This window comes from Pelophylax lessonae, assembly GCF_965119305.1.
Source record: "Pelophylax lessonae genome assembly, chromosome: 5".
Classification (NCBI taxonomy): Eukaryota; Metazoa; Chordata; class Amphibia; order Anura; family Ranidae; genus Pelophylax; species Pelophylax lessonae.
In genome coordinates, this window is record NC_138772.1 from 400,716,422 (window position 1) to 400,728,482 (window position 12,061).

The window sequence follows — 12,061 nt, forward strand, 5'->3', positions numbered from 1 at the left end:
CGCTGTCAGACCTCCTAGTATAGGACTCTTACATTTGTTAAGCAGATAACGGTAGTTTGTCTTTTTTTTTTTCTTGGTGGGTGGAGCATTGACACGGGGACACAGAAAACCAAGAGCTGCACTCATGTGGTCACATTTATTATTTTTGTATGGACATTTATATATGAACACTTGAGTTCACTTACTGATTTTTGAACTTCACATTTATTGGTTTTTGGATTTCACATCCTATGTAACACTTGTGCATATATATATATATATATATATATATATATATATATATATCTATGTATATATATATATATATATATATATATATATATATATATGTATGTATTCATATTGGTTTTCAAAACATCATTGTGTTATAGTTGAAAATGATCTGTACACAGCTGCTGGATAGTCCTGTGCGCTGAACAAGAGAAATTTACCAGCATGGGTGGAGGAATCTGCCCTGCTGGATATTCTATTCAGAAACCTGCAGCACCTGTGGCTGTCTGATGTGTGTGCATATGCGTGTGTGTGCGCAACTCAGTATACAGTGCCGACAGGCAAGTATAAAGCTTTTAGGGTCCTTTCACATGGTCGGATCCGTGCTGCTTTTATTTTTTATTAAAGTTCCACTTAAGTGAAGTAAAATCCCTACAACATAAATAGCAATAAAAACCTGTCAAAAGATCTTTTGCCGAAAAAACTACTATTCTGCTTTGAAAATCTCATGAACCGCCCCATCACACTACAAAGCCAACCATGTATTTCCTGGTTCAACAATTCAACTGCCTGTGTCACTTTTCTGTGTCTCCAGACACTGTTTAAGGCCCCTTTCACACAGGCTTTATGATCCGGTCCGCTTGTAAGTTTTTCAGGTGAACCGGATCGGATGCTCCATGCAGCCCTATGCCCTATGGAGCAGCGGATGTCAGCGGAGACCTCTCCGATGACACCTGCTGCTATCTGATCTGATCCTGTCCGTGAAATCCGTCTGGAGGATAAGATCAGATGAAAACGGACAGGTGGTCCGTTATCATCCGATCTCCGTAGAGGGGAGCGGAGACAGAGCTGTCATCCGCCTGCTCAGCAGCGATTGATCCCCGCTGAGCAAAATGGACTCCGTTGGGCGACCGCCCGTGTGAAAGGAGCCTAAAGCTAAACCCTGGGCACAACAACTTTCAATCAAATATATTCCTCCATAGCCACAAAGGATATACATTTAATTTGTGTGCACCAAATTCCTTTGCAAACCCATTTATTACCGTGTAAAAGTAGCAGTGACGCCATCACTGTGCTACAGGCTGCCTGCAGAAAACTATAGGAAGGGGCAGATGCAAGACCAGTCACCCTGCAAAAGGAGAGAGCAGCAGTGATGGCCTTTATTACAGGAAAGTCCTAAAAAAGTTGAAACGTGAGCCTCATGACCGTGTATTGTGGCAGAGGTAAAGACTAGCTGTACAGAATTACAGATCATAAGGACTTTACATGTATGTTTGCCGTTTGCCTGAAGTTCCCATACAGGTTGCACCATCTTCATGCCAGTGTCTGTTTTTTTCCTTTGTACAATATAGTATGCACATATTAGAGATACCGTGCATCCGGAAAGTACTCACAGCACTTCACTTTTTCCACATTTTCTTATGTTAGAGCCTATTTCCAAAATGGATTAAATTCATTATTTTCTACAAACAATACCCCATAATGACAATGTAAAAGAGGTTTGTTTGAAATCTTTGCAAATTTATTAAAAAAAAAAAATCCCATTTACATAGGTGTTCACAGCTTTTGCCATGACACTCAAAACTGGACTTTCAGACCATGAGAAACCAAATTCTCTGGCCTGATGAAACAAAGATTGAACTTTTTGGCCTGAATGGCAAGCCTCATGTCTGGAGGAAACCAGGCACCACTCATCACCTGGCCAATACTATCCCTACAGTGAAGCATGGTGGTGGCAGCATCATGGTGTGGGGATGTTTTTCAGTGGCAGGAACTGCGGGACTAGTCGGGATTGAGGGAAAGATGAATGCAGCAATGTACAGAGACACCCTTGAATAAAACCTGCTCTAGAGAGCTCTGGACCTCAGACTAGGGCGAAGGTTAATCTTCCAACGGGACAACGACCCCAAGTACACAGCCAAGATAACAAAGGAGTGGCTACTGGACAACTCTGTGAAAGTCCTTGAGTGTCCCAGCCGGAGCCCAGACCTGAACCCGATTTTGAAAATCTCTGGTGAGATCAGGAAATGGCTGTGCACTGACGCTCCCCATCCAACCTGATGGAGCTTGAGAGGTCCTGCAAAGAAGAATGGGAGAAACTGCCCAAAAATAGGTGTGCCAAGCTTGTAGCATTATAGTCAAAAAGACTTGGGGCTGCAATTGGTGCCAAAGGTGCTTCAACAAAGTATTGAGCAAAGGCTGAGAATACTCATGTACATGGGATTTGTTCAGTTTTTTTTATTTTTTGAATACATTTGCAAAGATTTTAAACCAATTTCTTTTACGTTGTCATTCTGGGGTATTGTTTTTAGAAAATAATGAATTTATTCTATTTTGGAATAAGGCTGTAACATAACAAAATGGAAAAAGCGAAGCGCTGTGAAAAATTTCCGGATGCACTGTAAGTGCAGGTAAAATAGTTTCAATCTAATGTCATGATCTGACTGCAGAGAGTGAAAGAAGTAAGTCTGCAGGGATCTGTAGTAGTCCTGTATTTTATTATAAGCATTTTATTGACTAGATGTATTTTTTATTGTACAGTTTAATGCGTCTTTTCTCAAAAATTGAATTAAATTCTTTCATGACCACCATGAGGGGACGACATGCTGCTAACCGTTTTTTTTTTCTAATTTTTTATTTATTTTTTTGAGTTGATGCCATCCATTTACTTTCCATCTGTTTTGCCTTTGAATGATCTTTAAAACCATTGTGACTGTATAGGTTTTTTTATTTTAAATTTTTGTTAATATAATTTTTATAATATGGTTGGATCGAATATCCTTAACAAACCACTTGCACAAAATAAAGATTTTGTTTTCTTTCTTTTTAAGACAAAAAATGCAAAGATTTTGGGATTTTGCTGGACTAGTGCCACCGAGATTGTCTTCATAACCGACCAAGGAATTGAGTTTTATCAGGTATCCAGTTGGGAACACAAATGACAGCTGTACTCGTCTATTCATAATAAAAAGGTTGTAGTTTGTGTACTGGTCCTCTAACAGGTAATGTTTTGTGTTTGCAGGTGCTGGCTGAAAAGCGGACGTTGAAGTTACTGAAGAGTCAGAGTATTAATGTGAACTGGTACATGTACTGTCCTGAGAGCAGTGTCATCCTGCTGTCTACTGCCAACCTATGTAATGTGCTACAGCCATTCCACTTCAAGGTAAGGCAGCACTGCAGTGATGAACCCTATATAAAGAAGAAGCTCCTTTGGGTGGGTCTGGACCCCTGGGATCATTGCCATTCTTTTGGAGTGACAACGTTTAGGGAGGTCAAGAATACCTGAGACATTTTGTTTTTTTGTTAAAGGGAATCTGTCACTTTGCCCATAAAAAGAAAAAAAAAAAAACTCCCACCCCCTGATGCTCACATACCATGTTCTCCCCCAGTACTCTGTAGCTCCATTAGAGACTTCTGTAAATACCTGGTACTTCTGGGTATAGAGGAGCATGTGGCCACTTCCCAAGATGCAGTGCTAAAGTCTGAACAGCCAATTGCCATGCTTAAAACACTGTCACCATACGGGGTCAGGACTCCGTAGTGGGGAGAGTTGTGGCGGGGAACGTAAAAGTGGTTGGGGTTTTTTCTTGGAGAGCATGCCACCTCAGTGGGCAAAGTGGCCATATCCCTTTACCTTTGAATAAGGATGATACCACAATCCTTTTTGTATTTCAGGCACTGATTCCCTTTAAAAACCTAGTATCCTAGGATGCAGGGATTGGATTTATTGAGGGCAAATAGAAATCTCAGCCATGGGCAGTGCACGGATTCCCTTTAAAAACTTAAAAACCTAGAATCCTAGGATGTAGGAATTGGATTTATTTAGGGCAAATAAAAATCTCAGCCATGGGCAGTGCTTACAGGCAAACTTATTTTATTTTGAGTACTGTGAAAGCAAATGTTAACTTTTGCTACTTGCATTTCTTAAATTTGCTCTTTGTTTGAATTTTGGTTGATGTATACTGATGGCCAGTAACAAACGGTGTGACATTTTTCCACCCATCTGCGTTTCGCTACCACGTAGTAGGCAATGGACAGTTACTTTACATTAAATTTTATGTAGAGAAGATTAGTGTTTACTCACACAGAGATTTTGCAGGAAATTCTACATTTTTTTTTTGTGCTTTTGAGTTATTCTGTAATGCTCCCCCCCCAGGACAGAATGACACAGCCCAGTTCCTGCCAAGGTGTCACAGGCAGTGTTCTAATTTGACTGTCATTGGACTGGGGCTAGCTTTTTAGTGATTCTTAGATTTCATGAAATCATTTCTTTTGTACATGCCTCTACGATTTGTACCAAACCTGGAATTCCCATTCGTTAATTGTATCTCTGAGCTTTTATTTAGAGAAGGGCATTCTAAATATTAAGCCCTGCTACATGTTCTATGCATTTATTTTACAGTCTGTTGCCCCTGATAGATGTGTGTGCTCAGAAAAGCCCCTTTAATTAAAGTGACGCTTAACTCTGGATAAAAAAAATTCTATTGAAGTATATATTTTTAACGCAAAAAGTACCTTTTTTTATTGTTCTTGGCCTGCTCCAAATTCCTTCAGTTCTGTGCACAACAGCAGCAGCTCTGTCCACTCTCCCGCCTCCTCATAGGCTTTTAGACAGCAGTGGGAGCCATTGGCTCGCGCTGCTGTTAATCAGAGCTGGTGAGGAGGCAGCACGGGAGGGGCGGAGCTCAGCCACGCTCTGTGTGTCAATGGACACACAGAGCTCGGCTCGGGGGTTAAGCATGCATCACTGTCCCCATAGCAAATAGCTTGCTATGCTGGGCACTAGGCGGGGGGAGGAGCCAGGAGCATCGGCAGGGTACCTGAGAATATGAGGACCAAAACCATTGCACAGAGCAGCTAAGCATAACATGTTTGTTATTTAAAACAAATTATGAGTGTACAATCACTTTAATTGTAGACTTCTGTATTTCATAGTTCTTCATCCAGTTTCAACCTTTGTCTTTCCAACAGAGTGGAACAATGTCAAAGATGGCAAAGTTTGAAATAGAGTTACCAGTATCCACTACAAAGCAAGCAAAGATTTCTGAGAGAGACATCGCAATGGCAACAATGTAAGCACTACGGAATTGGGGGATTTGAACATATACAAATATTAGCGATCAGTCATGTAATGGGTTAAAATCCATGCAACAAGATTTGTCTGAATCATTCATTTAGTGCCGTATACTTGGCAGAAGACGTTAGATCTTTATCTTTTACACTATTATCACAATAATCTTTGTATAGCGTGGATTATATTTTGATAAAGTGTTTTTATCACATTGACACACTGCACAGTTCTGTATTTCCTTAGTTTATTAGTTTTAGATTACTGTTAATATATATGTTTTTCTTGTTAGATATGGGCAGCTTTATGTTCTGTTCCTAAGACATCATGCAAAAGCTTCCAGCAGCCCTGGAGCTGAGGTGGTCCTCTATCACTTACCACGGTATGGAATTCAATAATAATAACATGGAACACATGGAAATACTGTATATCTGAATAAAACAGCAGTTTTATATACAGTATGTGTTGGGTCATACCTGCTGGTGTGGCTCAATTTACCTAAATATTAATGGACAGATTAGAAGCTGTCTAACCCCCATTATAGGGTATAACATGTTACTGTGCTCCAGTTTTAGTTAGGAGCAGAAAAAAAAATACAGGGTTTAACCGTGTTTTTACCACCCTACAACTGCTTCCCCTTAAGGTGCAAATGCAGCCAATGGGGGTGTACACATGCTGCGCTGCTTTGCATCACAGCTCAGCAAAAATGATCCCTTCTGTCGTGCTTCATTATCCCTCCCTGAACAAAACCCATTCACCTGGTTGCATTGGCATGTGGCAGATTTTTAGGGGTTAAACAGGCAGTGAGGAGACAAAATAATGCCTCTGAGAAATGTCCATAGTGGATCGCTCTTCAGAGGGCTAGTGCTAGCGGAAACTAGTGCAAATTCTTCGGAAAGCTGCTTTGTTGGGAATAATCTAATCTAAGTTGTAAGCAAAAAAGCAGGAAATGAATTATTTTAGTAACCACTTGCCGACCATCCGCCGTGTATATACTGCGGCAGTGTGGCTCTATTGCACAAAACTATATACCTGTACATTTCTTTCAATATGCCACTAGATGGCGCAATCACGCTGTGATTGGCTAGCGGGGATGTCAATCAGCGGGTCCGGCGATCATCCTCAGGAGAGGCAGAATAGCGATCTGCCGATGTAAACAAGGCAGATCGTTCTGACAAGGAGGAAGATGGCGATCTTGTGTTTCTGCTAAGCAGGAGCATGGGTCCCTGTCTTCCTCCAGTCAGAGCACCCCCTAGGGACAGACTTAACCCTTTGATCGCCCCGATGTTACCCCATCCCTGCCAGTGTCATTAGCTGTCCAATTTGTCCGCCGCAATGTCCCTCTAAAAATCGCTGATTGCCGCTATTACTAGTAAAAAAATTAAAAATAAATACACTATAAAAATATTACATCGTTTGTACCTGCTATAACTTTTGTGCTAACCAATCAATATACACCTATTGGGCTTTTTTTTTTACCCAAAATATGTAGCAGAATACATATTGGCCTAAATTGATGACATTTTTTTTTTTTTTTATTTATTTATTTTTTAATTGGCTGTGTTTTATAGCAGAAAGTAAAATTTTGTTTTTCAAAACTTGCTCTTTTTTTGTTTATAGCGCAAAAAGTAAATACTGCAGGGATTATCAAATAACACCAAAAGAAAGCTCTATTTTTGGGGAAAAAAGGATATAAAATGTATTTGGGTACAGCGTCGCATGACTGCGTGATTGTCATTTAAAGTAATGCAGTGCCGTATCGCAAAATATGGCCAGGTCATTACCCCCTTGGGTAAAACCTTCCGGTCCAGAAGTGGTTTGTGTATAGGCCTCATCTTCTTATAACTTATCCGTATGTTCTCCTTTGTGCTAATTTTATTCTCTCTTTCTTCAGGGAAGGCTTGTGTAAAAAGATGCACATTCTAAAACTGAACAGGACAGGGAAGTTTGCACTCAATGTTGTAGATAATTTAGTAGTAGTCCATCACCAGGATACTGAGGTAAGAAGGTGTGTAATGAGTTCAGCTCTTACTTATATAATCATTACCTACTTCTGAGCACTTCATTCACACTTCTTTCAGACATCTGTGATCTTTGACATTCGCCTGCGAGGAGAGTATGATGGCCTAGTAATCTTACACCAACCAGTGCTACCTGCCCGTTCTATACATCCATACAACATCCCCATGACGGGTATGTATTCCTATGATCAGAGCCTGATGGTTTTTGGGGAGTGAGGTTTTCCTCTTCGTATATGATTTTTGGTTGACTGTTCATTTAAAATGTTTTATTATGATAACATTTTAATATTTTGTTAAACCAATATAAAGTTCTAAATTTAGAAACCAACAAATTAATTTTTTTCTCTTTCGTTCATCGACCGACACATCACTCTACAAATCATAACTACTGGGTTATATTGCCTCCTCCAGGAGTAGGACTAGGCAGAACAAAAAACACCTGGCTACGCCCATGGGCCATCCTCAGTTTGGTACATAATCTCCCTCTCTGCCTCTAAGTAATCAGTTTTAATCTGTCTAGTCAGGAGTAAGGACCTAGGCTCCTGGCTGGGATCTCTGGCCTTAGCAATTTGTTTTTTTTTTTTCTCCTTTCTTACATCTTTTTTGTTTTTTCTCTCGGGAGATCTACAGTCAACTGCCGGGCTGGGCAATGGGCTGGATAATCTAGATCCAGTGGTCCCCCCAGTCCTACCAGTGAGCACGTGCACACCCCAGCTACACGCTAGGTCGGCCGTGACAGTCTCAAGGACAGAGGCTGGCCCACGAGTTAAACATCTGGCAGGGTCTCATACGACCAGGCTTGGGTCTGAGTCACAGCGGCCCCTTGGCCGACAGCTCCCCTACTTCGTTGGCGAGGATTCGGTCTGGAGCGTTACCCACATCATGGAAGGGTAAGTACAGTCCCCCCTCTCCCCTTTTGGCGATTTTTTGAGGTGAACACGGGTAACCTCCAAGGACGATCAGACCTGCCTGCAGGTTCCCTCCTCTCATCCTTAAATCCCTCAGTGAGCTGGGCTTCCCCCAATCCCTTTCTCCCCTGTCTGGACCTGGGGACTGGTGGGGGTACCAGGGCAGAGGATGTAGCAGAGACCCCTGTGGTCTTCCCCCGCCCAGTGTAGGCGACCCCTAGGTGCATGCCCTACTGTTTGCAGTGTGGGTATAGTGCAGGGGGGTCCCAGTGCAGAGACTGGCGCAGAGTGCGCAGCGGAGTCTCCCCTAAATGTGCGTCCTACCTTTTGGGGGAGTCCCCTTACAGAGGGCGCAGGGGAGATCCTGGCAGCATGCTGATGGTGTGATGTCACGGGGGCCATTTTCCCTTAGTCCGGAAGACGCTGGAGAGGACTGAAGCCTCGTGGGGATGCCGAAGCTCCTCCTCTTCCTCCTCAGTTTCCTCTTCCTGTGCCCAAGACATAAACAGGGATTGCGTCCATGATGATGCTGGGTTCGAATTCTCATCGCTCCTCCGGTCAGTAGGGTGAGTCCATGGGGGTCCCTGTTATATATATATATATATATATATATATATATATATATATATATATATATATATATATATATATATATATATATATATATATATATATAATCTCTCTCTCTCTCTCTCTCTCTCTCTCTCTCTCTGCTAATAGGTACCCAGAGCCTTGAGGGGGTCCTTTAGTGGTGCCAAAAGATCGTTTTTGTACTGCAAGGTCTTCCTTTTCTTATGGAGCCTCAGGGTCACATCTCCCCCACTGACCCCCCTCGTGGAGGTGGCAGGTCCCTCAGAACCCCAGCTTCTCATGGTTGTACTGCGGTCCTGCAGTCTTTAGTGTCCCGGGTGGAAGTGGCGTGTGGGCAAAGGCCCAGCAGGAAGCGCCCCCTGCTCAGTCTGTCTCATCTGATTCTAAACCTGATGCCACCGTGGACGTGGCCCCTCCAGGTGCACTTAATATCACACCCATCCGATAGTGAGGATGATTACTCCATGGTCGCAGCACTGGTAGATGCACTTATCACTGCAGTGTGTGAGACTTTAAAAAAATGGAAGATGCGGCTGATATAGCCATGGAACAACCAAAATTACCCCTTGTGGTCTCCAAACGTTTTGCTGTACCTGATGTCTCAGACCCTGAGTAGGCCAAGCTTTTCTGCCAGGGCCTGGGGGGGGAGGGGTCCCCCGCTCCCCCGCTGCTTATGTTGATTTAGCGGACTAGTTGGTCAATGGGCTGCAGTTTATTTGTGATGCAACTTTGGATAAAGCTCCTGTGCTTTACAAATTTTCTGTTTCAGCGGTGGTGATTAGGTGCGTGGTAAAGCTTAAGAATTGGTTCGCAGACCAAGCCTCCAAGAAAGCGCTCACTGATCTGATCTTTCAAGGCGATCGCCTGTTTGGGGTTACCATGGATGACCTCATTAAGGGTATCATGGGGGGCGGGGGGGGGGTAAGAGTACTTTCCTGCCACAATCCAAGCAACCTTGGTTTGGTAATCCTAGAGCTAGCTTCTCCGGACCCGCAGACCAGACTCCTTCAGCATGAAGGTCTGCCCTCACCCATTATTGGAGTGGGGGGGACATCTTTGCTGGTTTCCGGCCCTGTGGACTTCTTTTGTGGGCGTCAAGGAGATAAGCGAAATGTTTCTTTTGGGGGTACCCAGAAAGGAGGACAAAGTTTGTTCTTTTTAGGTTTTTTAGTTTCTGAGTGCAGATTTAATTCCTGCAAAGGTTCAGGTAATGCCCGAACTACCTAAGGTCCCCCCTATCCCTGTCCAGGGACTTGAATTACCTAGGTGGTCTGATTTTTAATTCTGACCAGGGTGGTCCTTTGTCTGGACAAACTTCAGGAACCACAGGCCGTGACTCACCGGCTGCTGTCACACAGATGGTTCTCTCTCCCGATTTGCATACAGGTTCTGAGTCTAGTGGTATCCACCTTCAAGACAGTTCTATTTGCTCAATCCTACATGCAGCTCCTTTTAGCATATTTGGCTCCACAGGAGGATACTGAAGTTCGTGGCAAGATCACGAGTTCCTCTGGCAGACGTCCAGGGGCACAGTAAGGCTGGTATCCTCCTCGGGTCAGGCTTCTTCCGATGTTCCTGTGGGGAAGTCGAGAGCGAGGATCTTCCAATCATCCTGGTGGCCGTAAATGTCCCTTGGGGGCATGCTCTCAGAAAAGACCAGTTGTCCCAAGGACTAATCTACTGTCCTGATTTACAGTCGCTGGTTTGAATGGCTTAGCTATTGAAAGACATTTACTGAGGTATACAGGTTTGTCTGAATCAGTGATCCCTACTACGGATAGACCAATGTGGTTTTTTTCAGGGCCGATACCAACAACGTGTCGGTATTGGCCGATATGGGCCAATATTTTGTACATTTAAAGATTTGAAAAATAAAGACAATTTTTGACACAAATCTGGTACTGAACATGTTTTGTTTAATGCTTGCTGGCTGGCTGGCACCCTGTGGTGGGTGGGTGGCTGGCAGACACCCTGTGGTGGGTGGGTGGCTGGCACACGGGCTGTGGGTGGCTGACTGGTACAGGGCCTGTGGATGTGGGTGGCTGGCTGGCTGGCACCGGGCTGCTCAGGGTGGGTGTATGGCTGTGATACCTTCCCGTGAAACTAGTCCCCACTCCAGACGAGGCTGTCCAAGGCGAGGGAGGCAGCCTAAGAAGGCAGAATGTCGCAAAAATATCGGCAATATTGGCAGTTCCGGGGCCGATACCGATATATCGGGGAAAGTGCAGATTGGCCCCCAATAGATCGGCCTTGCCGATAATCGGTCTATCCCTAATCCCTACTATGGTTAAGGCAAGGAAGTTGTCTTCCAGCAAAATATACCATCGTACGTGGAAAACGTACATTTCTTGGTGTAAGTCGATTGGCACTCATCCTCGATCCTTTTTCTGTGGCTTGGATCTTAACCTTTCTTCAACGGGGCGTTGTTCAGAAGTTGGCCTTAAGTACCATCAAGGGTCAAGTGTCTGCCTTGGCAATCTTCTTTCAGTGACCCCTTAGCCACGCACTCTTTAGTTCGTACCTTCATTCAGGGGGTTCGACATGTACCTCCACCTTTTACCTTTACTTTTGCTGCCATAGGATTAAAATTTAGCGTTTTAGGTTCTCCCAGAAACCTCCATTTGAGAATATTTGGGAGATTCCCTTGTCTGTTATCCCAGAAGTTGACATTCATGGTGGCTATTACCTCAGCCCGCAGGGTATCCAAATTGGTGGCATTATCCTGTCGCTGTCCCTATTTGGTGCTCCATAGAGATGAATTGGTTCTTCGTCCCTGTCCATCATTCCTGCCCAAAGTTGTCTGTGACTTCTATTTGAATGAGGACATTGTGTTGCCTTCCTTCTGTCCCAAGCTGGCTCATCCCAAGGAATTTGCTTTGCATAGGGTGTGGTTCATGCGATTCAGGTGTATGTATCTGGCAGCTACAGAGTCCTTTTGGAGGTCAGACTAGTTTTTTGTGGTTACGGACGGACCAAGAATAGGGCTGGCCGCTTCTTCGACTACCATCTCCAGATGGATCAGACAGACGGTGACTCAGGCCTATTCCTATAAAAGTCATGTTCCACCTTTCCCTGTCACAGCGCATTCTACTCGGGTGCTGAGTGCTTCTTGGGCCCTCTGTCATCAGGCATCAATATGGCAAGTTTGCAAGGTGGCCACTTGGTTGTCGGAGCATACCTCCACAAAATTCTAGAAGGTAGATACTTTGGCATCTGCGGATGCTTATTTTGGCTGCAAAGTTTTTTGCAGGCTACTGTTTAAG

General features: G+C 43.8%; 1 protein-coding gene across 1 annotated transcript in view; it reads left to right on the forward strand.

Moving 5' to 3' along the window:
- RMC1 (regulator of MON1-CCZ1) overlaps positions 1-12,061 on the forward strand; it is a 65,529-nt gene that overhangs the window by 24,440 nt on the left and 29,028 nt on the right. The window contains exons 5-10 of the mRNA XM_082258501.1: positions 3,042-3,128; positions 3,233-3,373; positions 5,182-5,282; positions 5,571-5,660; positions 7,173-7,278; positions 7,360-7,471. Of these exons, the coding sequence (XP_082114627.1) occupies positions 3,042-3,128; positions 3,233-3,373; positions 5,182-5,282; positions 5,571-5,660; positions 7,173-7,278; positions 7,360-7,471 (637 nt within the window). The remainder of the gene's footprint in view (positions 1-3,041; positions 3,129-3,232; positions 3,374-5,181; positions 5,283-5,570; positions 5,661-7,172; positions 7,279-7,359; positions 7,472-12,061) is intronic.